Source organism: Mixophyes fleayi, chromosome 4, assembly GCF_038048845.1.
Source record: "Mixophyes fleayi isolate aMixFle1 chromosome 4, aMixFle1.hap1, whole genome shotgun sequence".
NCBI classification, from domain to species: domain Eukaryota; kingdom Metazoa; phylum Chordata; class Amphibia; order Anura; family Limnodynastidae; genus Mixophyes; species Mixophyes fleayi.
In genome coordinates this window covers 285,439,313-285,466,308 of record NC_134405.1, presented here as the reverse complement: position 1 = coordinate 285,466,308, position 26,996 = coordinate 285,439,313, and the positions used below count along the sequence as shown (strand labels likewise).

General features: G+C 40.3%; 1 protein-coding gene across 2 annotated transcripts in view; it reads left to right on the top strand.

The window, feature by feature from the left end:
- The window catches only part of DOCK2 (dedicator of cytokinesis 2), a 699,501-nt gene that overhangs the window by 161,082 nt on the left and 511,423 nt on the right, over nt 1-26,996 (top strand). For both annotated transcript variants that reach the window (XM_075209814.1, XM_075209813.1), the window contains exons 11-13: nt 259-334; nt 21,147-21,223; nt 22,833-22,958. In XM_075209814.1, coding sequence (XP_075065915.1) covers nt 259-334; nt 21,147-21,223; nt 22,833-22,958 — 279 coding nt within the window. The remainder of the gene's footprint in view (nt 1-258; nt 335-21,146; nt 21,224-22,832; nt 22,959-26,996) is intronic.

The following is a 26,996-nucleotide window of genomic DNA, read 5'->3' as shown; positions in this document are numbered from 1 at the left end:
CTTTTACAGTCTGCTTGGTGTAAGGGTTTAAGCACTATAGAACTATACATACCTCTGATTCATTAATACATAAGTATGGTAATTATTTTGCAGTATAAATAAGGTCATGGTATTTACATTTTACTTGATTTATTTTACACCTTCTATTTCCACTTGCTTCAGTTTCTCAGCATTTTAACAGCACATTTCACATCCGTGATTCATAAATATGATTACTTTGTTCAGAGTCTCGACCTTGAAATATTTTATTTTCACCAGTAATGGACATCACCGATGTGATTAAAGGGAAAGCAGAAAGCGATGAAGAAAAGCAGCATTTTATACCCTTCCATCCGTAAGTATTAAAAGCCCCTCATTTGCATTTACTGAATCAACAAATTAAATGAAGAATTAGACATTTGTTACTAAAGCAATGCAGATAGCTTTTCATTTATTAATGCCATGTGTTACTTAGTGCATAAAAGGGTCTTCTGAAATATTAATGAACTGATATAGAAAGTGACTTTTGTTAATACACAGCTATGCTGGCAAATATACAGGGTGAAGTATAGAAGTGGTTAGTTAGGTTCATGGAAAATGAACCAGAATTCTTTGGCAATATAAATATTCAGTGTATATACAAATATTTACCAATATACTACTAATGCTACTAATGTATTTATTGTTTAACAGTTATTTATACAGTTCCTAAATATTATCAAGTGCTTTACAGAGAATATTTAATCAAGCACACCAGTCCCTGCCCCAGTGGATATTAAACTCCATGGGCCTGATTCATTAAGGAAAGTAAGTAAAAAAAAATGAGTAAGTTTTCTCCTGCACAAAAAAACCCATGTTACAATGCAAGGGGTGCAAATTAGTTTATTATTTTGCACATAAGATAAATACTGGCTGTTTTTTCATCTACCACACAAATACTTGATAGTTTTATTTGTACACTGAAATCTAACATGCCTTATACCAACTATAAATCTGCCATCATACTTTAAATTTGCCTCCCCCTCCAATGCAACATGGTTTTGCCAATGTTCAAAGTTGCTCATTTATTTGCTCTACTTTCCTTAATGAATAAAGCCTTATTTTCTCTACCATACAGACACACTATTGCTAATTTTGTCAGAAGCCAATTAACCTACCAGTATGTCTTTGAAGAGTTGGAGGAAACTGGGGCACCTGGAGGAAACCCATGCGGACACGGAGAACATACAAACTCCACACTAATAGGGTGTTGGTTGGAATCAAATCCATGACCCCACTGCTGGGATGAGACAGTGCTAACCACTGCGACAGTGTGCTGCACATTTTTATAAATAATTGTTATGTTTTGCAATAAATAACACGTCTACAGGCTAAATATGTAAACTTTTGAAATGTTCTTTAACTTTTGTAATTAGAACTAGAGATGCTCAGGCTCGGTTCCCTGAGAACCGAACACACCTGAACTTAACAGATCCGACTACCAAGCCAAGCCTGCTCGGTACTTTCGCGCACCCTCGGAATTGAAAATAAGGCAAAACGTCATCGTTATGTTGTCAGATCTCAGACCTTGCAAGTTTTGGATTCTATAAGTACCGCCCTCCACGGCGATCCAGCGCCATTTCACAGAGGAACACAGAAGTGGTAGCACAGTTCTTGGCAGTCTCTAGTGCAGTTGGGCAGTGTCATAGGTAGAAAAGAAAGAGGAGGGGTAGCAGTATTCTTCAAAGCCTCCAGTGACATTCAGGAGAGCTCCATTGCTAGTTGTCATTGCTGAAATACAAATAAGTAGGCTTGGTCTCCTAAATCTGCAGTCTTTGTTTGAAAATGATATTGTGACCTGTGAGGTGGTCAAATTGACTACAAATGACTTGAAATTAGTGTTACTGAGGTTAATAATAATGTAGGGGGGAAAAAAGCAAAAATATGTGATTTTAGTAAACAAAAATAGAAATTTTAGAAAAAAAAATCGGGATCCAAAACCAAAACACGAAGTTAATCCAGATCGAAAACCAAAACCAAAACCAGAACATGGGGGTCAGTGATTAGAACCTCTGTGTATATACAGTACCATAGTAAGACATGAGTCAGGCTTTCTCCACATGGCTCACTCACTGCAAACAAGTCAGAAGTAACAGTGTTACCTGTGCTGAAGTAAATCCGCCTATATAAGTTATGAAGGATAGTATTTTGCTATTTATATTACTTGTATTATAAATGTGACAAACCACACATGTTTATTTGATTGCATAAATGTACATTTAGGGATTCAGGAGAGGGCTGGCAAATTTTAGCCCTGGGGGCAAGTCTTGCCTGAGCAGCCTATTAGGAACATTTTATAGGAAAAACATGCAGGTGGCCTAGTGACCCAGCCCAAGGTAGCCCACTATGGGACCGGCCCCGGGGTCACATGCCCTCCTGCCCCCCAGCCCAGCCTGCCCCTGTAGGGATCATTTAGAAGTGTACTCATTTACGCTGGGTACATACATAGGAGAAAACGCACATCAAAAAAGTGTATTCATGTGCATATGTTGAGGCATGTATCCAGCTCAACAACATTAGCATTTGCATCAGACGTACATCAGGCGTGTCAGTGTGTATACTAATGACCCACAAGAGCGTAGAGATTGACAATAATAATAGTAAATAATATTGTCACATTATCCTATTTGTACACAATATAATAATGTAATTAATCGTCATATGCACAAGAGAGAATAGTACCTTGACAGCTGTTACTAAATGTGCAAGTCACATTTTTAATATAAAATGTAATGAAATACCAACATTAACACATCTGTTGTTTGCTTCTTTAAAAATCGCCTTTTAATTGATAACACATGTAATTTATGGAGAGCAGATATAGATTGAGAACATGTTTATTTTGTCAGTTTTTAAGAGATGCATTGGCATCCCTGGTAGAAATACACCGTTGTTATTAAAGAGATTGTCATCCATGATGACTTCCTTCCTAACAAGTCTGCATAGGATGCTGGTTGTACATGACAGTTTATATCCAACTATTCATTGACAAAATTTCATTACCTGTACTCTTGTTAACTAGTTGAATTCAAGATGTTGTTCTTCACACTCCTAATATTGTTACCTCTGTGAACTAAATGTGTTGTCTGACAACCGTACAATACGTTATAGTATAGAGAAATGTTATGCACGTTTTGTCGCTATCCAATAACGATTGTCGAATCTCGATTTGTGTTTCCAATGCACAAAGTAATTTATTATCCAAAAGTAGCAGAATAATTCAAGTGAAATAATAATAAGTACAGCCGTTATTTATCGCAGGCGCTCTGGATCCAGTGAACAGTCATTCAGGTCTGAAGGCTGTGGTCAAAGAAGACTGGTCACTAAGCCCAAAGCTCCTGCTTATATGCAGTCAGAAATACAGTAAAACAAAGCAGATGGTGTGGCTTGCTTCTATTGGTCCAGGCTTCAGGAAGGTCCAGGGTACTGCAGGTCATAGGCCAGTTCAAACCAAAATATCCAAAGGTGGGGGTCATCTCTCCAGGGGATGTGCTCTGACTTTTATAGTCAGTATCACTTTGAATATTTATTTCCTAACAACAATAACTAGAATATGCAATGTGCGATCTCTTCGGCGAATGAACCGGACAGCTGCTGATGAATAGGGAATTAAAATGATACTAAACATGACACAGTTCCTGCAACCTGAACCTTGAGTTTTACTAACATGCATATAACTTATAATATTAAACATAAATACCGCTATATTTTGACATAAATAACTATGTGCTGCAACTACAATTAATGTGTACTAATTACAAATGTGTGTGTTCGTGTGAATGTGTATAAAAGTGTAAAAACTGTTATTGCCACGTGTTGCGGCTGGATACGCCCTTCCACGCCGTAGCGTGCTCTACGCATAATTTCAGACAAAGACAATCAAGTTTGCTCGATATTAATCGAAATGACTTTATCCAATTTGCTGACTTCGACAGCTCCATCCTTTGATAGTATAATAAACTATCACCCAATTACATTCTCGAGGTCAGGATTGTACTGTACCTCTTCACAGACCATGATCTCTGTATCCCTCACCACCATTTCAGTCTCGTTTTCAGTGTTTCCCTCAGAAGACTGCTTTCCACATTTCAACACAGTAGGAACACATTTGACACACAAGCCAATTACTAAGATTAAACCAAGTATAAGGAGAAGGAGCTTACCTACGCTAGCAACCATTTCCTGTACCCACTTTCCTAGACCGGAGAACCATTTTACAGGGTTCAACCATGAGAACCAACCTGCCACCTTTTCCCCGACCTCATACAACGAAGAATTATGGTTCCTTCGAAATTCCCATTTAAGTTGCAGAATTTCATCCATCTTCCGGTCTATAACTTCCTTGGGGTCATTTGTATTATTGGTGATGTACGTGCAACATTTGACACCAAACTGGGTGGCCAACGTCACACAATATCCACCAGTAATAGATGTGAGATAATTCAGTACCAGTCTATGTTGCACCAACTCTTTCTTATACGCTTGTAGATCCCTTCCCGTGTACCTGAAAGTGTCATCATTCATCTTGGTGATAATATCTATCAATTTAGCTAGATCTTGAATATACTTAAAATTTAAAGTTCCCTGAGCAGTCCTGGTGAGATCTAAAGCGACCATAACTTGAAAGCCAGAGGTTTCACTAATCAATTTTATAGCCAGGGGCGGGCTGGCCCGGGGGCAGGGGTGCATCTGTCCCCCGGGCCGCTCAGTCTGACCCCTGTTCGGGCCGGGCCCCCCGCCGTGGATGCATGTTTTTTTGCCAGATTACCTGCGGCCGCATCACAAAACAGGCGATGCGGCCGCGTCATATGTCATGTGATGCGGCCGCCTGTGCGCCCCCCGGGCTGAACTGTGCCAGCCCACGCCTGTTTGTAGCTATGGGCTCCTCACCAGGAATCATATTTCTTTTGCCATGGTGTTCATACTGTGTGTGTATGTATGGTGGGGATGTGGTCTTGTGAATACCAACCATTTCTTCATGTGTAATAGTCATGATTTCAGGAACCAGTTTACCTAAGAAACACAAACCCTTGGAACTCGGAATCACCCAGGAATAAGCTTTTCTCCCACAAACAAAGTACACATCATTCATAAGTAACAGTATGCCCATTAATTATATCACATAAGGTTTAAACAAAACTACCCATGCCTAGTGTCTCCATTTGTTCAAGACACATGTCTGCATGGATGACATTCTTACAATTACCTATAGAGACCTTCCCAATGGATTCTTTCTTATGTTTGGTTACACGTCCTAATTTATGGTGTCCATCAACATTTTTGCCTATTGGTGACCTTGTACGTCTTCCTCCAAAATGAGTGTGGCGAGCCATTGTCTGATCTGATAGGTCAGCTTCCCAATTCTCCAGACGTTTTGTATGTGAGATATTTAGACACAGTAAGATCTATCTAAGGAGTATTGTCGAAGCTTCAGACTAGGGGACCTAGTGTTATTGTACTTCCCTTCTATGGACCTCCCTCCACTTAAATCGATGACCTCAGAGATGTTTAGTGGGAACGGCAGTAGTCCTATGTTATGCTGTCCCTGAGGCAGATGAGAAGACACCCAGCACTCAGTTTGGTTTAGAACCTTACCCACTAAGGAGTGATAATCCTTCAGAGGATGCACGCCCACGTCCAGATTACCAGTGGACTTCCATGGCTGGATGCATCTCTCTTCTACTAGGGAGTCACAGAACTTACAGATATAATATTCATCAGACAATAGCCCCTCACACTGTCTTCGAGTTCCAGAGCTATCAGACCTTTTCATAACCCCTGGACCTAGCTTGGTAATGGGCTGCTCTGTGTATTCTAACTTTTCCTCGGAAACCATCTCATTGGTACCACTATCAGATCCTGCCTCTGTTCTCCATTCTCCTTCACAAAAATAGGGTGTCCTATAAAAAGTAAAAACAAGAAAAATCCTGAAACAAAAGAAAAACAAAAATCGCCGCTCCATTGCTGGGAAGATAGTCTACGCAACATCCTTGGCTCAAGTGTCTTGACTGCAGGCTTTAGGTTTCCCGGAACAGGTTTACGAGTGACAGATCGGTGTCGTCAGTCTCAACTTTATCTCGCACTTTCTCCGTGTTACTGATTTTCCTGCAGTGAGTGGAATGGACCCAAGTGTCTCTCTCTGCAACCTTCAGTGATGTGGTACTGGTCAGCAGCACTTGGTACGGGCCTTCCCAATGGTCTGTTAAACAACCTGAGCGTAAGAAATTGCGGATCATAACATATTCCCCAGGTTCAACATCATGACAGTTCGTTTCTGGCATACCAGGTGACAGCATTTTTAATTTTTGTTGTTGTTGTTTTAGCTGTATTACACTTACAAGTCGTCTTGTGGACCCACAATCAAATGAGGTTATCGGCCGAACAGTATCTCAAAGGGGGACAGATTAAAAGGAGGTCTGGGAGTGGTTCAGATGCTATGGAGGACTAGTGGCAAAGCTCAGGCCACGCCAACCCAGTTTCAGCCATTATCTTACCAAGCTTGTTTTTAATAGTACCATTTACTCTTTCCACCTTACCACTGGCTTGTGGTCGGTAAGGAGTGTGAAGTCTGCTACAAACTTGCCTTTACAAGCCATCGCCGCTTTAAATTTTACCTGCAAAGTCGCCGATTTCCGGCAACTTGCAGAAATCGAACTTTCATACATTTTCCACCGGGTCTTCTTCAGAAGTGTGTGCTTTACATTTTATGACGGCTACTGTCTTGGGTAACTGTATCGTTGTCAGAAGTCCTTTTATGTGTTGTGAGTGTGCCACTGGAGTGCCTGCTGCTGTCGTAAAGTTTCTAATATGCCAAAGGGCCCGAAAATCATGCACTACCCCGAAGGCGTACCTAGAGTCAGTATATATATTAGCTGACTTACCCTTTGCCAACTCACACGCTCTCCTTAATGCTATTAGTTTGGCTACTTGAGCTGAGCGAGGTGGGCCAAGGGGTCCAGCTTCTACAATGTCCTGATCATCTACAACAGCATAACCAGTACATAGTTCTCCCATCTCTGTCTGTCTATGAAAACTCCCGTCTCTATAAAACGTAAAAATCTACATTTTCTAAGGGGTGTCGCGTATGTCGGGTCTTGCAGTAAAGGTTTGGTTCAGATATTCCATACAATCATGCGTATCAGTACTCTTGACAAACTCATCATCCACCAGGGTCTCCTCACCTCCCACCCTTTGTGTCTCTTGAGACACATATGGAAGGTATGTAGCTGGATTTAAGGTGCTACATCATTTGATGGTGATGTTTGAGGGTGCCATCAGAGCTAGTTCCCATTTTGTGAACCTAGCTGAAGAGACATGTCTGGTTTGGGCTGAGTTCAACAGAGCTGACACTGCATTAGGTGTATAGACAGTTGAATCATGTCCTAATACTACGTCCTCGCTATTACTTACCATAAGAGCAGTTGCTGCTACACTTCTTAGACATGTTGGGAGTGATCTTGTCACAGTGTTCAATTGTGCACTGTAGTATGCTATCGGTCTGCTAGCGTCACCATGTTTCTGTGTGAGGACACCTGCTGCACATACAGTATAGGTCAAAGGGCTTTTCATAATCAAGTATTCCCAATGCAGGTGCTCTAGTCAGACTATCTTTAAGATTAAAGAACGCTTGCTCTGACTCCTCTGTGTGTACGACACGTTCTGGTTTTGAGGAAGAGACTAGCTCCTGCAATGGTAATGCCAGAATAGAAAAACCTGGGATCCAGGATCTACAGTATCCACACATCCCCAAGAAAGTACAAATCTGCTTCTGGCTCTGCGGCAGAGTCATGTGTTGTATGGCCTCAATTCTGTCGGTTGTCAGGTGTCTTAGCCCCTTAGTGAGGCAGTGTCCTAAGTATTTGACCTTAGTCTGACATGGCTGTAATTTATCCTTTGCCACCTTGTGCCCTGTTTGTGAAAGATGAAGCAACAACAATTTAGTATCATGTAAACATGACATAAAAGAATCAGAGCACAACAACAAATCGTCCACATATTGAATTAGAACAGACTCATTGTGGGGTTGAAAGGATTGCAAACAGTCATGTAAGGCTTGGGAGAAAATACTGGAGCTGTCAATGAACCCCTGGGGAAGTCTAGTCCATGTTTATTGCACCCCCCTATAGGAGAATGCAAAAAGGTATTGGCAGTCAGGGTGAAGAGGGACTGAAAAGAAGGCAGAACACAGATCAATGACAGTAAAATGACTAGCAGACGGTGGAATCTGCATGAGGATGACAGCTGGATTGGGCACTACTGGGAATTGGCTCTCAACAACTTTATTAATTCCTCTTAAGTCCTGGACTAATCTATAGCCCCTCCCCCCACTCTTCTTCACATGGAAAATGGGACTATTTGCTGTGCTGGATGTACAAATTAAAATCCCTTGTTGCAACAGCCTTTCAATAACAGGATATACCCCTAATTCCACCTCTGGTTTTAATGGATACTGTGGGATTTTTGGAGCTATCCTACCACTTTTTAAATTTACCATCACTGAAGCTACGTTTGCCATCAATCCAGTGTCCTGTCCATCTTTGGTCCATAGGGAACCCAGTATTTCCCGCAACATCCCCTTTACCTGAGATGGACTTTGTTCTATAACGGTAGAGTGCAACATTAACCTTTGTGGGGTGTCCAATATATCCTGTACCTCACCCGCGACCTTCTCTGGTATATCTAAGAATACGCCATCAGGGGTACAGTATATGACACATCCAATTTTACATAACAAGTCTCTTCCCAGCAAGTTAGTAGGAGCTGCTGCATCCAAGAGAAACGAATGCTTGGTATGCAGAGGCCCGATAGTAACTTCTGTGGGTTTAGTTAAAGGGTAATGTAACACTCTCCCCGTTACCCCCATAGCTGGAATAGTTTTACTAGTCACTTGTAGATTGAAAGGAGAGGTTATCACAGATCTGGCTGCCCCTGTATCTACAAGAAAAGTTTGTTTCCTACCAGCTATTTCAACTATCATTGTAGGTTCTTCCCTCAGACTCTCAGTTAACCTCACTGGCTGTAGACTACAGGTATGACCTGACCCCTGACTATCGATTTCCCGCGCAGCATTTGCTGCTATTATATGCGCGGGTAGCTGTGAGTCTTCCATTCTATGTGAATTTCTCCTTTGTGTGTATCTGTGTCCCACCCCTATGTGTATTGGGTCTTTCCTTTTTACAATTTTTCATGAGATGTCCTTCTTCATTACAGTTGTCACACCTGACTATTCTATGTTTCTTGTTATGTGGGTTGTATGCTGGTGGTCGTGCATGCATTCCCTCTAGAGCTTGTATACACCCCACGTCATCAACCTATAACTCTTCTCTTCCTTCTTTCAAAAATATTTTTGTTATGCTCCACAGCAGACTCCCTAAGGGAATCTACTGTGATGCCTCTCCAATTAGGTAATGAGGTTTGTACCCTTGCCTTTAAATTTTCCTTTAGACCATCCATAAGTACTGTTACAGCCACCTCCCTATGATTTGGATTCTCCTTTTTATCTGTTATCCCAGTAAAATGTGTCATTGATGTAAGAGCCCTAGAAAAGTAGTCTGATGCCGTTTCACTATCTTTTTGTTTAATTGTGAAAATCTCACTCCAATTTACTACTACTGGAAAATAGATGGCTAAATGGGAGACAATTTTCTCAATATTCTCTTGATTATCTTCATCTGTCAAGGTGTTGTCTTCCTCCAACAAACAATCTTTAATAAAAAAAAAATTACTTTAGTATTGGAAGGAAGACATGCCCTCAACACCACTCGCCAATCCTTATTGGTTGGCTCGTGTGCGTTTCCTAAGTCTTTAACAAACTTCTGACACTTAGCCAACTCTTTTCTAAGATCTGGGAATTCAGTCATAATGGAACGTAGTTCTGATCTAGTCCAGGGACAATGCATTGAAACATTTCTTACAGGGACTATACCATCCTTATCCACTTTCCCATTAGGAACTGCTATTGTGCGGACAGGATAAGTACCAACTAGTTCAGGATTAGTCACAGGAATTGCTGCTTCAGTACCTTGGATGTTTTCCCTCCTAGTGGTCACCCCACTACTCACACCTATCTCAGCCAGTGCTGCTCCCTTTCCATACTTACGCTAAACCTCTAGCATGTTAACAGCATGGGCAATGGCTGAAATTACAGTGGGTTCATCCTCTTCTTCAGAAATACTTGCTTTAAACTGACTTAAAACAGGATATAACTTAGCAATTTTTTTTTTTATCGTTTTTAATAACGGCTGTACTTACGCCTCCTACTGCATAGGCCGTGGGGGGCGCGCTTGCGCTAAGTTCTCCACACTACTCAACGGCTACTTCCCTTGTGCGCACGCTTTTCGCCACGGCTACTTCCGCTGTGCACACGCTGCTTTGCCACGTGTTGCCTTCCATTTGCCACAGTTTCAAACAATCATCATGTTTAGTTCTCACTTTTGATGACCTAATCAACCACACTTTATCTTTAACATTATTTAGTACCTCTGAATTAAAACTCACTATCATTGGGAAAGGCCTAACACAATACTTGGTCATCTTGACCCATGTGTCGCAATACGCCGTTGCGTATGCAGCATATTTCTTACACATAAGAAATCTCACTGAACCAATAGGCCCTTCCTTAGGCAGTACATCGGCCATCTCTAGCGTATGCTTAGCCCCCATATTGAACAATACCCTTTATGCTGACCACAGATAACACCGCAATGCTCTGTCCCTTCCAGCAAACAATTTCAAATCCTTGATACAAGCAATCTACCGCTAGAGATCTTTAATGGCCTTGGACGAATTGCTCGTGCTGCGTCCACTCACTCCTTCTCGCACCAAACGAGGACCCCTAACACAGAAATATCCGCGTGAACCACAGGAATACCGCAATAACCTGTCTTTTCACAAATCTGTTGAGTTTATTATCACTGGTAGCACCAAATTGAATTATCATTCAGCCTTGCCAACATAATTCCTCCAGGCTGCTATCCCAAGTCACAATCACGGCCTTACTGTGTGGTCAGTTTGCACCGCTTAAAGATAGTAATCATCAGTAAACGTTGCAATTACTATTGGACGCGCTTTGCGAAAACATCCTTTGTTTTCGCCCTCAGTATACCTGCCTAATATACCGTTCACCAGTTGGGCACCTGCCTCGTCAGACAGCAACTGACACTCTATTCAACAATAGATCAAACCTTATTGTATTTAAGTCACAAAATCACACAACATACACCTTTTCTGCGCAGAAAATCAAGTTCCCAACAATAATAATAACGTTTCAGAGGCTTTAACAAGTGATTATACTATGCATGTATAACAAACTATCAAAACGATTGTTTAACCACATGGCAAATCTACCGGAAATACACATACGCTAAGCAGGAAGTACACATACGCTAAGCAATGCAATACATTAAACGCAAAAATGACAATAAAAAGAAACAGTTTTCTCTTTTGTCCCCTAGATTCAAGTTAGCGCTCCTTAGAAAATGCAAAAACGGACATTTGGTTTCACAACACAGACTGAAAAACAGGTATTGAACACATTGCGTTCTTACCCGTATATGATGCCTCAATCCACCCTTTGTTGCGGAACCGAAATTCATAGGTCTTGCGTATTGTCCAGTAGCATAACTTTCACTGCGAGCCCCCAAATTGTTATGCACGTTTTGTCGCTATCCAATAATGCTGCGGAATTAGTGGCGCTATATAAATAAATGATGATGAGGATGATGTTGATATGTGTTTACTATGGCTATACACATAGCCAGCTTCCACACTTGATTTGCAGATTAATGCATCATGAATTCTAAGTTTGATAACAGTTGTCTAATACAGTGACACTGGTAGAGAAAATCACTACTTACATGTCTATTTTTTTTTTTTTTTTTTTATTGAAAGCCTGGGAACGTGCGTTCAAAAACCCAAAGTGCCCAAAAAAGGTGTAAAACCATAAAAAAGTGCACAAGGGGTACGGTACTGGCCCCTTCTTTAAAAAGAAAGGGCCCTGGTCCCCGACCCCCGGAACCAAAAAGGTCCCTTAGGGGGCAAGGGTCTTCAGACCCCCTTCGCTGCGAGGCTAGGGGGGTCCCTTTAGCCCCTGGGATCCACCGAAGCTTCACCCAGGGCTTAACAACTAGTCCACCCCCTAAGGGGAGGACCAACGTGGGTGTTCAGGGAGGTCGGAGCCTAAGGGCCACACAGCCTCCCCTAGATCGTCTCGGGGACAGGAGCCCAGAAGGGCCTACCCGTACCCAATAAAATCCGGAAACGTGAACACAAAAGAAAAAGTGACAAACGTGAAGAAAAAAATAAATAGTGCCGAGTGGATACGGCCCCAGCCTAATGGCTGGGCTTGGTATAAAAATTTTCTCGCCCAGCCATAAGGCCGGGGCAAAGAATAGAGCGAGTGCTTAGTAGAAAGTGGTCATGTCTATACTATAGACATTCACATAAGCAGCTCTCATGTCCCAATAGCATAAGACTTCTTTAATTATATACGTTTTTGAGCAGGTCTGCATTATACTTAATTATATTAGGGAGATGTACTTTTAGTAAAAAGTAGTTCTCTAATTTCAAAAGTACATCAACGTAGTATTAATACTTAGATTTAAAGGTGTTCTGGGATGAATTAAATACATTCCCAGCAGAAATATCCTTTTGAATCTATGGCATTGCATATTTTTGTCCTAATGTGCTTTCATATTTACATGTCACCATGTTTCCATTGGCTAGTACCTTAAAGTCAGATGTCTGTCAAGCAAACTGACCAGTGACAGAATTGCTTTGTGAGGTTTAACATCTTTATAACATCAAATACGTCACATGAAAAATGCAGAACTATATTAGGAGAGTGAGAATTATACTAAACATGACACAGTTCCTGCAACCTGAACCTTGAGTTTTACTAACAATCATATAACTTATAATATTAAACATATATACCACTATATTTTGAAATAAATAACTATGTGCTGCAACTACAATTAATGTGTACTAATTACAAATGTGTGTGTTTGTGTAAATGTGTATAAAAGTGTAAAAACTGTTATTGCCACGTGTTGCGGCTGGATACGCCCTTCCACGCCGTAGCGTCCTTTACGCATATTTTCAGTCAAAAACAATGAAGTTTGATCGATATTAATTGAAATTACTTTATCCAATTTGCTGACTTCAACAGAAAATATTACAGAGATGCAAATCAAATTTTTTCAAAGTATTGAGACATTATAAACTAAGTTTCAATAAGGCTACTAGGTGTTAAGACTACCCTTGAATAAGCATGCTTGCCTGTCATAGGGGCCGATTCAATTCTGCCGCGAATAGCGCAGCGATAACAGTATTACCGTTAATACGGTAATTTTAGCCTGGATTTCATCTCGCAGCTCAGGGAACAGCGAGTAAAAATCCACCATTGAAATTACCGTATTAAGGGTAATTATGCGCAGTTTTACCGTATTAACTGTAAAACTGCCAACGCCGCGTTATTCTCGGCAGAATTGAATTGGCCCCATAGTGTTTCTCCTGTGATAAGTTAAGGTTTGGACTATTACTACCCCATAGGAACTGGAGTCATGTACCCTGGTTTAATCTGTGTTATAGCACCCATACAATGTTAGAAACTTATAAATTAGTATAGTTGTAACAGTAATTACATAGTAAATTGTACATAAAGGGTATAATTGATGTCAGGGCCACCATCAGGGTAGTACAGGGAGTACACCAGTATGGGGCCCAACAGCAGAGTGAGTCCCCAACAGCCCTGGGCCCAAACAAATTTAATAGTGGAGGGGGACTCTGCAGTGAATTAAGGGAGGTAGCGGGCGCTATTTCTATGCAGCAGTAGCTCCAGTCCCTGCCCACCAGATGCCCGGCTCCCAGACAGAGAGCCGTGTCAAGGAAGAAAGGCTCCCTGCAGCCTGGCTCACATCATATAATTAATAACGTCACAGCAGTCAGTAGAGAGGAGCTGAAAAGAGACATCAAGAAGACCCAGAGAGGTAAGTAAATATTACTACCTGTCAATCAGTTCAAAAGAGGAATCATCCTCTATATTTTTATCAATTTACATATTCACTTGAAAACAGGTTGCCTCATGGTGTAAATAAGAATATGAACATCTTTCACTGTGTGACTTGTATTACAATTAACCTTTCCGTGCTACGTTAATTAACAATTCAGCATTTCCTGTGTAGCACTTTATTGTTATAAATGTTGTTAATATTGTTTGTCTGGCAGCAATCCATTGAGACCGTGCCAGACATTTTGTCTGAGATGTTATTGTCAACGCTGCGAATACACAAAAGTCTAATCAAAAGCTTTTTTGCAAGAAGAAAAGATGTTACAACTAGTTTGATCAAATGCATGAATATATTAGTCAAGTTACTAAGGACAGCACTACCCAAATTATTATCTATCCCTGTCCTAAGGACAGTATTTCAAGCTCTGTGGGAAATGTCAAGTGATATTAGAAAGTTTGTTCTACAATTGCTAATGATCAGAATGTGAGGGAGGTTTAGTTGGTGCCTTCTCTGTGCTTCAGAAAGAAACTGACTGACTTATATCAAGCTCTGCATTTGTTGGTACTTTCTATGCTTTTATTACCTTTTGGGCACAGCAGGAATAGATCAGCTAAGTGAGGCCTGTATATCCACTGATTAAAGTATAACTATGGAATGAAATGCAAAACTAAAAATATTCTTCTTCAGTCCTAGTGCTTGGAAGTTCAGTATTTGATTGCTTCAACACTATAGATAACATACATTAATGAGACTTTACCATAAGTATTAGAATAAAGAGTTACAGTGATAGAGCACCGAATACATTGATGCAACTGCTATCATTTGCCCTAAGCCATTTATATGAAGGAATGCATTAAATAATATGCTAAATATTACCTGTATTGCAATGATAATTTGATATTATTAATTATAGTTGTTGTTGTTGCATTAGCATAATAAATTATTTGTACTTTAGGATTAAAAGAATAAACTAAGCAGGCTGCACTTAAGCACATTTGGTTCCTCACAGGACTGTCTATGTTACAGCTGTGGCATATGCTATATATTATGTGCTTATACAAAGCATACTGTTTCTTTAAGATCTGTACAGTTCTGGAATTAAGCAGTCTGCAAAATTATAACATAACCAGTTAGATTTCATCCCTGGCAAAACCCTGTTGTTAAGAACGCAAACTCCACCACTTCTCATGGTTTGTATGTTGGTTCTCAACATGGGCTCTTTTCCTACTTCTATTTAGTTTTACTAATTCTACTAATAGAGGAGGTAAACTTCCTCAAACATTTAATATGCAATATCATTATAATTTGTTTGTATTTAATTTTTTTTATATGGAAAAGGTGACTTTCACATTTATGAATAACACGGCCGAGGCACTATTCTCATTAGTCTCTTGCGTAGATGACTCTGCATTATATTATGTTGTGTACAAAGAGGGCAATGGAATTTTATCATTTATTATTAATACTGTTAAGCTGCATCTCTACGCTATTGTGGGGGGTGATTATACCCATTTATACACATAGGGCAGAACTACTGTTGTGTTTTGTGGTTGAACGTATCTTGAGATTAGTGCGACTCGAATACATACTTAAATATGCTTTATTTGCGGCACAATTTTTCCATGTACGTTCAAAGCGTACAGTGGGACTGAGTCATTCAGGAGAGCAAAGCAAAAAGATGGAGTAAGTTTGCTCCTGGACACACCATGTTACAATGCAAGGGGTGCAAATGTGTTTATTATTTTGCATATAAGTTAAATACTGGCTGTTTTTTCATCTAGCACACAAATACTTGATAGTTTTATTTTTACACTAAAATTTTAAGTTGATCTAGGACATACCCTACCCCAACTATAAATCTGTCCCCACATTTAAAATTTATTGACTCAGGCCCAATGCGTCTCATCCTAAATGAGGCCCAATGCACAGTACAGTCCAAACAGGTCTTGGTGCCTTCATTATAATTAGAGATGTTCACTGGTCACCTGTGAAGTGTGTTCAGATACTGTTAGCTTGAGTCAAGTGATTCCCCTAATTAGACTTTTGGAAAAGCAGCTAGAGAAATTGAAGGAGGAGATGAAACAAAGCAATTCCGCTAACTATGTAGGACTTGTAGAAGAAGTATTTTATTCACTTCACCAAGATCCAATAGTTATGCACATCTTGAAATCGGATCACTACATTTTGACAACTGTACATGATCCTAGGTTTAAGAGCTATGTCTTCTCTTTCTTTCCAACTGACCCAGATCTCAAGAGATGCAATGAGCTCCTGGTCAGCAGGCTGACAGCTCAAGGGGTACATGACACGGAGGCTCATCCTCCCTCAGTTTCTTTGGCAATTTATGCTAGGAAAAAACATAGATTTCCAAGACACCCAACGGTGATGCAGATGAGTTAGAACAACATTTTGACATTTGGTCTGGCCTAAAAGAATTGCCCAAAAAACGTGACAGCTCTGTCGTAAAATGAACTACAAATTCCACAGGAAAAGCCATTACCAGCAATTACATCAAAGTATAGAGACTTCTGTAATGGTGGATTCCAGCGGGAATGAATTAGTAATGTGTGAGGATGATGTACACACTGATGAGGGTGAGGATGATGACAGTGTAGATTGCAGGTGTTGGGATCTGGGAGCTGAGAGAAAGAAGCTATCTGATGCTGGTATGCTTGTTAATATTTTGGGTAGAATGGCATGTTGGCAATTTTATGTTTTTCTACAGTAAACTTTCACCTTTATTAGAGAACTGTTTTTTCTTTAAAAAGGTACAAGCTTTTTTTTACATTTTTGTTTCCCTCACTTAAAACCACTATGCACTTGAACATAGGCTTTAGCACATGACTTAGAGGGATTAATATCATGACTGAGACTGGAGAGTGACAAGAACAATGCTACTGGAGAGTGGCATGAACAATGTACTGGAGACTGGAGAGTGACAAGAACACTGTCATCACTCCTGTTTATGTATGAGCTATGGCACAGTAGAATGTCACTGCAGGCTCTTAATAACACTGACAGCCCTATTGTTGGAAATTCTGTTTCAACACTAAACACTACTACCTCTTATGTTTCACTTTCTGGGTGAGCTTTGGCACAGTACAATGTCGCTGGAGCCTTTGAAGATCACTGCCAGCCCTATAATATCTTTCAGCACCTCTCCTGTTTCTGTGTGAGCTATGGCGCTGCCCAACTGCACTGGAGACTGCCATCAACCCTGCTACCCCTTCTATGTCTCTCTGTGAAATGGCGCAGGATCTCAGTGGAGGGCAGGATTGATAGAATCCAAAACTCGCGAGATCCAACAAAGCGACAATGACGTTTTGCCTCGTTTTCAGTTCCGAGGATGTGTGAAAGTACTCGGATCAGCTATTTTCGGGTGGGCTTGGTTTTACGAAAACCAAGCCCGAGCATCTCTAATCAAAACATATTCACTGACGTTAGCAATAATGTATTGTCTTTTGCGTTTTATTTAATAAATATTAAATTACACTGCCCAGGGAACTAAGTAGTGAAAAGAGCACCTTATATCATCATCATCATCATTTATTTATTTATATAGCGCCAACATATTCCGCAGCGCTTTACAATTGGGGACAAACATAACAAACTAATAAACAAACTGGGTAAAACAGACAAAGAGGTGAGAAGGCCCTGCTCGCAAGCTTACAATCTATGGGACAATGGTAGATTGACACATGGGGCTAGATTTACTAAGCTGCGGGTTTGAAAAAGTGGGGATGTTGCCTATAGCAACCAATCAGATTCTAGCTGTCATTTTGTAGAAGGTACTAAATAAATGAAAGCTAGAATCTGATTGGTTGCTATAGGCAACATCCCCACTTTTTCAAACCCGCAGCTTAGTAAATCTAGCCCATGAGGTTAAGTCTACATTTTGCATTTTGGCCCAGCCAGACTGCAAAGGTAAAAGTGACTCATAAGCTAAATGAACCTGTCACACAACAATATTGGTCAGGGGGTAGTTGTTTTGTGTGAAATTGTGTAACAGGCTAAAGGTAGCGAGGTTAAGAGGGTGGCTGAGGAATATTATAAGCTTGTCTAAAGAGGTAGGTTTTCAGAGAACGCTTGAAAGCTTGTAGACCAGAGGAGAGTATTACTGTGCGACAGAGAGAATTCCATAGAGTGGGGGCAGCCCGAAAAAAGTCCTGTAACCGGGAATGGGAGGATGTAATGAGGGTGGATGAGAGACGCAGATCTTGTGTAGAACGGAGTTGCCGAGTTGGGAAATATTTTGAGACAAGAGAGGAGATGTATGTTGGTGCAGCTTTGTTGATGGCCTTGTAGGTTAGTTAAAGTATTTTATATTGGATTCGGTACAAAACAGGCAGCCAGTGTAGAGACATACAGAGTGATTCAACGGAGGAAGAACGATTTGCAAGGAAAATCAGTCTTGCCGCAGTATTCAAAATAGATTGTAGAGGTTTGAGTCTGTTTTTGGGAAGACCAGTAAGGAGGGAATTGCAATTGTCAATGCGGGAGATGATGAGTGCATGAATTAAGGTTTTTGCAGTGTCTTGCGTGAGATATGTGCTAATTCTGGAAATGTTCTTTAGATGTATGTAGCAGGATTTAGATATAGAGTCAATGTGGGGAACAAAGGATAGGTGTGAGTCAAGGATTACACCTAGGCAGCGAGCTTGTGCGGTGGGATTTATGGTCATGTTATCAACAGAGATAGAAATGTCAGGTATACTCTTGTTGGTGGGTGGGAATATTATTAACTCTGTTTTGGAAAGATTAAGTTTGAGTTGGCGAGAGGACATCCAAGATGAAATGGCAGAAAGACAGTCAGTTACACGGGACAACACAGATGTCGAGAGATCAGGAGAGGATAGATAGATTTGGGTATCATCCGCATAGAGATGATACTGAAAGCCAAAGGAACTTATTAGATTTCCAAGAGAAGCGGTATAGATAGAGAACAGCAGAGGACCTAGCACTGAGCCTTGTGGTACTCCAACGGATAGGGGAAGCGGAGCAGAGGTGGCTCCAGAGAAATTAACAGTGAAAGAGCGATTGGAAAGGTAGGATGAGAACTAGGATAGAACAGTGTCTTAAAGACCTAGGGATTGCAGCGTTTGTAGGAGAAGAGAGTGGTCAACGGTGTCAAATGCAGCCGAGAGATCCAGGATAATTAGGAGAGAGTAATGGCGTTCAGTTTTAGCAGTGATCAGATCATTGACAACCTTGGTCAATGCAGTCTCTGTGGAGTGTTGAGAATGAAAGCCAGACTGAAGAGGATCCAACAGGTTGTTAGCGGAAAGGAAGCGTGTGAGGCGAATGTAGGCAAGTCTCTCTAGAAGCTTGGAGGGGCACGGCAGCTGAGAGATGGGACGGTAATTTGATAGAGAGTTTGGGTCGGAATCTTGTTTTTTTAGAATAGGAGTAATCACTGCATGCTTGTATAGTGATGGAAAGATGCCAGTAGAGAGTGAGAGATTACAGATTTGAGTTAGAGGTGAAATGAGCACAGAAGACAGAGATCTACCAATTTGTGAGGGAAAAGGATCAAGAGGACAGGAGGTAGAGTAGGAAGATCAGAAGATCGTAGAAATTTCCTCTTTATTTGTAGGGTCAAATGAAGAGAGGGTGTCAGAGGGTAGCGGGAAGGAATTGAGCTGATTGCTTGTCGAGGAAGAGGATACCATTTCTAGTCTGATCATGTCAATCTTGTCCTTGAAGTAGGAAGCAAGATCCTGAGCACTGATAGTAGATGGAGGGTTCGGGGTGGGAGGATTGAGAAGATATTTAAATGTATTGAAAAGGCGTTTGGGGTTAGAAGCCTGAGCATAGATAAGAGATTTGAAGTATGTTTGTTTTGCAGTGTCCAGAGCATTTCGATAGGAGTGGTAGACAGAAGTATATGTGAAGAAGTCATTAGAGGCGCGAGATTTACGCCAGTGACGTTCTGCTTTACGGGACAGTTTTTGAAGATTTCGTGTTGCTTTAGTGTGCCACGGTTGACATCGAAGTCGACGTGTAGTATGTGGTGTCGCTGGAGCCACTTGATCAAGGGCCGTTGCTAAGGTTTGGTGAAAATGGGGTACTGCCATCTCAGGGGATGAGAATGTAGAGATAGGGGAGAGAAGGTGTTGGAGAGAGGTGGAAAATTGTATATACAAAATAGCAGAAATGTTGATCACTATTTAAGAACATGGACATTTCTAGGGTGCCTTAACTCCTTCCCAGGCCCTATTTTGGCAATTTTTGGGTTGGTCACATTCCAACAATAAGGGGTTAATATCATTTTATTGGTGTATGTAATATCTTCAAGTGCAATCTCCTCTTCCTTTTATTTGCATAGAATGTCACTGGCTTGGGCTGGCAGTGAAGAAGCAGAAGATAATTAAAACTGAAAAAATAAATAATTGGCTTATATTTGATATGAGTCATTTTGGAAGTACTTTTAAATAAGTAAATGCCATTGCTAGGGTCATTTGAATGCTATTGGTTTTATATTTATCATGAGTTAAAGGCCAACTAAATGTAAAAATAGAAAATATCACAAATGAAGGTAAACAGTATAATTTGGCTGTTATCTTCACTATCCAACACAAACAGCTACCTAACAATGTTTGAGTAGTGTAAGAGGGGATTTGATATAGGTCACAAAGCACAAATAATAAAGCATATTATTTTATGTGTTCTCTGACATCACTGACTATCACCAATCTGTAGTCTGTGCAGAGCTTTTCTATTATCTTACGACTATCAACCCAATCACTGAACTGCCTCACAATGATGTAGGTTAGATGAGCACCACCTTCCTGAGCTATTTGTACCTTCTTAATTGTTAATTGCTAAATGTGTTATTTTAGGTATAATGATTAACTCTACGAGCACCATTGCGCTCAGTTAATGATCTGCAGTGTTAACCCTCATCGTACATGGTTGCTGCTCTGTATCTTTTTGGTCGAAAACAGAATAGACCTGCATCCATGTGCAGCAAGGGTTAAAGCTCCAGATGAAAATTAAAAGAGCCCGTGCAAGTTGTGTGTATCTGTCTAACGATTTATTTATTTATTTTTTAAGGCATTGTAAATTATGCTTTCTGTGCTTGATGAGTTTTATTGTCACTTCCTCTTTAAATTTCTTTAGGGTTGTAGCGGAGAACGATTTTTTGCACAGCCTTCTTAACAAAGTCACAGCACTAAAGGGAGACAGTGGTGGACAAGGTGAATTCATTTTTACTTGGTTTATAATTAACTGTATTACTTATAAGATGATTATCATTTCACTACTTTTAACATACTTTCTATCATCCCTTTATTTTAAAGTTTTGCTCATATAAAATAAATGCAAAAAAAGAAAAAACCACACACTCAATCACATCTGTCCGCTTAAGTGGGGAGAGAAAGAACAAGAATGCAGCTTATTAGATATAATCATAAACGTTTCCTCGAGGCAGAAACTCAATCGATGTGATTCCAAGATAGGCTATTGAACTCTGTGGGCCTCATTTGGGGGTAAATTATCAAGCCGGGGATTTAAAAAAAATGGAAATGTTGCCTATAGTGACCAATCAGATTCTAGCTGTCATTTTGTAGAATGTACTAAATAAATGATATCTATAATCTGATTGGTTGCTTGGAGTTAGAAGCAAAGCAAAACATAAACAAATTTACACCTTGACAAAACCATATTGCATTGCCGGGGGTTGGGGGGCAATTGTTTGATACATGCAAAAGCAGCCAGCATTTTTCTGACACACAAAAATAAATTAATAAATGCATTTGCATCCTTTGCATTGCGACATAATTTTCCAGAGTTATCCACAAATTTGAAGCTCATAAACCTCGAAAAACAAATCCAGCAAATATATTTTACACCACTAATAAAATTGGCAGTTTTAGATTTTACACAAACACCACACACCAGATAAGCAGCTAATTATGTCAGCCGTTAAGTGAAGTCTTTGCGCTTTAGTGAACTGGTCAGTCCTACATAACATGATTTTACATTCCTACATAACATGATTTTACATAGAAGTCACCATATGATCATCAGTTAAAGTGTACAAACAAAACAATTTTGCAATCCAATAGAATACTCCAACATGGAAAACTGGAGAATATAGCACTAAAACCAGGGACAGGCGAGGGGAACATTTCACTACCGTTAAAATTGAATTGGCTGCCTGAACATTGGAAAACCTAGTATTTATGTAACGAGTGTGGACACATGACCAGATCCCCCATATAAAACTACTTCACATATTTCATCCAGGTCCCCATCCTAGTCAAGGGGGTATATTTACTAAACTACAGGTTTGAGAAAGTGGAGATGTTGTCTGTAGCAATCAATCATATTCTAGCTGTCATTTTGATAGCTAGATTCTGATTGGTTGCTATAGGCAACATCTCCACTTTTTCCAACCCGCAGTTTAGTAAATCTAGCCCAAGGTCTCCTTCTGCCCATTTCCTTTAGCTCCAAGGCTTCCCATTCAAAGTAATAAAAGGTAGCATGTTAATGATAAAGTACTTTTAACAATCATAACCATATATTAATTTATTAAGTTAAGCTAAGATATAACAATGTAAATATAATTTAGTAGGTATATTTGCTCCTTCTCAATAATCTTGCCAAACCTGGAATACACTAACACACATTGACCGGTCTTCTTCTTCTTCTTCTTCTTCTTCTTCTTCTTCTTCTTCTTCTCCTTCTCCTCCTTCTCCTTCTTCTTCTTCTTCTTCTTCCTCTTCTTCCTCCTCTTATTCCTCTTCTTCTTCCTCTTCTTCCGCCTCCACCTCCTTTTTGTATCATGTATTATTGTTTTTGCAGGTCTTTGGGTCACAGTGAAAATGCTGGTTGGGGATTCTGTTCAAATCCGGAAAGACTACCCTCATCTCGTGGACAGAACTACAGTGGTTGCAAGAAAGTTGGGGTTCCCTGAAATCATTATGCCAGGTATATTATGTCAGGGTATTTTGTTTGATAGTAGCTCTCTATGCAACTAAAGGTCATCACAACTTAGTTTATCATAATTCACCCTGGATGTAAATCGCTTCAGAACCCCGTACTAAGCGTGCAGAAAGCTTGCGTTTCTGAAAACAGTGATGTGTGGCAGACATTTATAAGTATGTGTTTAAAATTTATACTGTTTTGTACTAGATAAGAGAACAATAAAAGTTTATTCATACTACACTTACACCTGTCTCTAATTCTACTTAAAGGCAATGCAGTGAGACACACAAGGCCTAAAATGGAGAGCTCACATGTATCAAGAATTATAAAAACCTGATTTTCAAACATGTATTCCATGGTGTTTATTAGATCAAGATTTTTCAAGATAAGATGAACACATTTGGGCTAACTAGTTACTTTTTTTTACACAAAAGACAATATCAAACTAATAAGAATACAGTTTTTAACATAATGTAAGAAAGAACATCCAGTGCTGATATAAAATGGGTCAGTCAGGATGTGATTACTTTTAACGAAATTGGATAGGCATTGTCACGTGTGTGGGAGTGGGTGCTGGTGTGGTCAGCAGACCCAAATGTATTGGGTGCCTATTATGCTGTGATATCTGCGCACAGCCCCTGAACAACCAGATCTGTCCACTGTGACTAAAATTTGCCAAACATGTTTACAGATCTAGGTGTTTTCTGATCATACAGTCATGGACAAAAGTTTTGAGAATGACACAAGTATTGGTTTTCATAAAGTTTGCTGCTTCAGTGATTTTAGACCTTTTTGTCAGATGTTGCTATGGTACACTGAAGTAAAATTACAAGTATTTCATAAGTGTCAAAGGTTTTTATTGACAATTACATAAAGTTTATGCAAAGAGTCAATATTTGCAGTGTTGACCCTTCTTTTTGAAAACCTCTGCAATTCGCCCTGGCATGCTGTCAATCAACTTCTGGGCCACATACAGACTGATGGCCATCCATTCTGGCCTAATCAATGCTTGGAGTTTGTCAGAATTTGTGGGTTTTTGTTTGTCCACCCGTCTCTTGAGGATTGACCACAAGTTCTGAATGGGATTAAGGTCTGGGGAGTTTCCTGGCCATGGACCCCAAATTTTAATGCTTTGATCCCCAAGCCACTTATTTATCACTTTTACCTTATGGCAAGGTGCTCCATTATGTTGGAAGAGGCATTGTTCATCACCAAACTGTTCTTGGATGGTTGGGAGAAGTTTCTCTTGGAAGATGTTTTGGTACCATTCTTTATTCATGACTGTGTTCTTAGGCAAAATTGTGAGTGAGCCCATCCCTTGACTGAGAAGCAACCCCACACATGAATGGTCTCAGAATGATTTACTGTTGGTGTGACACAGGACTGATGGTAGCGCTCACCTTTCCTTCTCTGGACAAGCATTTTTGCAGATGCCCCAAACAGTCTGAAAGGGGATTCATCAGAAAAAATTACTTTACCTCAGTCCTCAGTCATTTTTCCTAGAGAGAAGTGGCTTCTTTGCTGGCCTTCTTGACACCAGGCCATCCTCCAAAAGTTCTCGCCTCAATGTATGTGCAGATTAACTCACACCTGTCTGCTGCCATTCCTGAGCAAGCTCTGAATTGGTGGTGCCCCGATCCCACAGCTGAACCAACTGTAGGAGACCATTCTTGCACTTGCTGGACATTCTTGGGCACCCTGAAGCCTTCTTCACAAGTATTGAACCTCTCTCCTTAAAGTTCTTGATGATCCGATAAATGGTTGATTTAAGTGCAATCTTACCAACAGTAATATCCTTGCCTGTGAAGCCTTTTTTGTGCAAATCAATGATGACTGCATGTGTTTCCTTGCAGATAACCATGGTTAACAGAGGAAGAACAATGATTTCAAGCACCACCCGCCTTTTAAAGCTTCCAGTCTGTTATTCTAACTCAATCAGCATGACAGAGTTTTCTCCAGCCTTGTCATCGTCAACACTCTCACCTGTGTTAGTGAGAGAATCACTGACCTGATGTTAGCTGGTCCTTTTGAGGCAGGGCTGAAATGCAGTGTTTTTGGGTTAAAGTTCATTGTCATGGCAAAGAGGGACTTTGAAATTAATTGCAGTTCATCTCGTCACTCTTCATGACATTCTGGAGTATATGCAAATTGCCATCATAAAATCTGAGGCAGCAGACTTTGTGAAAAATAATATTTGTGTAATTTCAAAACTTTTGGCCATAACTGTATATGACGACCACAGCACAATGTGTTAGGCAACTTTAGGATTTCATGGGGTAACGGTTGTTACGGGTCTGGGTGGCAGACAACTTACACAGAAACTCTCCAGGGCCTGTTTGACTTTCCCTAAGTTCTCTTCCTCTTGTTTTATTTGTTCAAAGTGCACAGACAAGTTCTTAATAAGTTGTGCATGTTTCTGTTCAAGGTCCTGGGCATCATGCAATTGGTTTGTAAGAGTTTCCAATTATCAGTTAGTCTCCTTCATCATATTTATCTCACCATCTGTCTTTTACCCACTCAGAATCTGCAACAAGTGAAGGGATTTCTCTTTTGCCTCAAAGAACTCCTGTAGAGGCTCATTTAATTTTGCAACACGTTGCTCACTTTCTTTATGCTTTATGGTCAGATAATCTCTCTTTAATATATACTCCACAATGTCACTTGTAAGGGATTCAGTTAAAAAGTCTATCTCTTTCAATAGAGTTTGATGGGCCACTTTCTCCCATGGTTGCTCTTCTTTCACTCTGATGGCCCTTTATACATTCTCCTAATAATTGTGTCATGACATGCCTCTGTTTGCAGTATATCATCTCCTCTTTGGATGCTGTTTTGACTATACCAGATTCAGCCTGTAAGGGATTAAGACCTGTTCCTGGTCTTTATAGTCTGTCTTTCCCAGCAGACTGGTGGCAGTTCATCAATTGTTTGCTGTTCCTGGTCTCAATCTCAGCACTCCTGTGATCTGTAACTCATTAATTTCCTCGTATTGGACTCCTAATTGGCTTATGGTTGTGTACCTTTTTTTCTGTGACCCTGACTTCGGCTTCTTTGACCTTGCTTGTGCTTGCTCCTTGGTACCACTGTGGATCTCCAAATTTCTGACCCTGACTTGCTGATCATCCTCCTATGTACTTCTTCCATGGAGTCTCCGGCTACCACCTTTGGATTAACCAGCATCTGCTATAGCTGCTACTGGTGCACTCAGTTCCTGCTGTCTCCTGAGGATTTCCCAGCATCAAGCTTCTGCTACAAGCAACACATATGTAAGCCTTCAGCTCCTGTCATTTATAGACTATGCCTCTGAGGATTTTCCTATATTCACTGTCTTCTATAGCTGCTACTGATGCAGAATTGTTTATTGAGCGCAGTATCTGATTCCCATTGTTGCAACTACTACTCCAAATTTCCGCTGCCACTTATTATCAATTTCATTGAACTCTGCATCTATTACCTGCAGTGCCCATGGACTTGTGCTAGCTGTATTTACCACTACCTGTATCTAGTTATTTACCTGTGTGATCCTCGTTTTAAATGAAGAACTCTGTTTTTATTTTCAGCAACTCTCTGTGATTTCCATACTGGAAACCCTGACAGTTTGCAATTCTTGCATGTGGCTATCTCTTGCTCAATGACCACAAGTTTTTGGCTCTTTCTGTGCAATCAGACTACTTTTATGCTCTCTTTTCAGGGCAGTCTCTTTTACTAATTCCCATTCCTCAAGGCGCTTAGCCAGAACTTACAAGCAGCGGTAGCTGCTCTTTCTCATGTTTCTCTGCTGAACTCTCTTTAAGAGACTTAATTTCACGCTCTTTCTTCCAACTTCACATAGTCCACTGCATACTGAGACCTTGACACACCTATGTGCCATCTTTCTCTCCTACAATCATCATTTTTTATGAAAAGCAGGAGTGGGCTGTACTTCCTTATCCTGCTGTGCCCGTATTAAAAAAATGATAATTCTGCTATTATAATCCTGATATAATAGCAGTCTGCTTTATTTGTAATGATGGCAAACCACATGCACATAAACAAACAATTTCT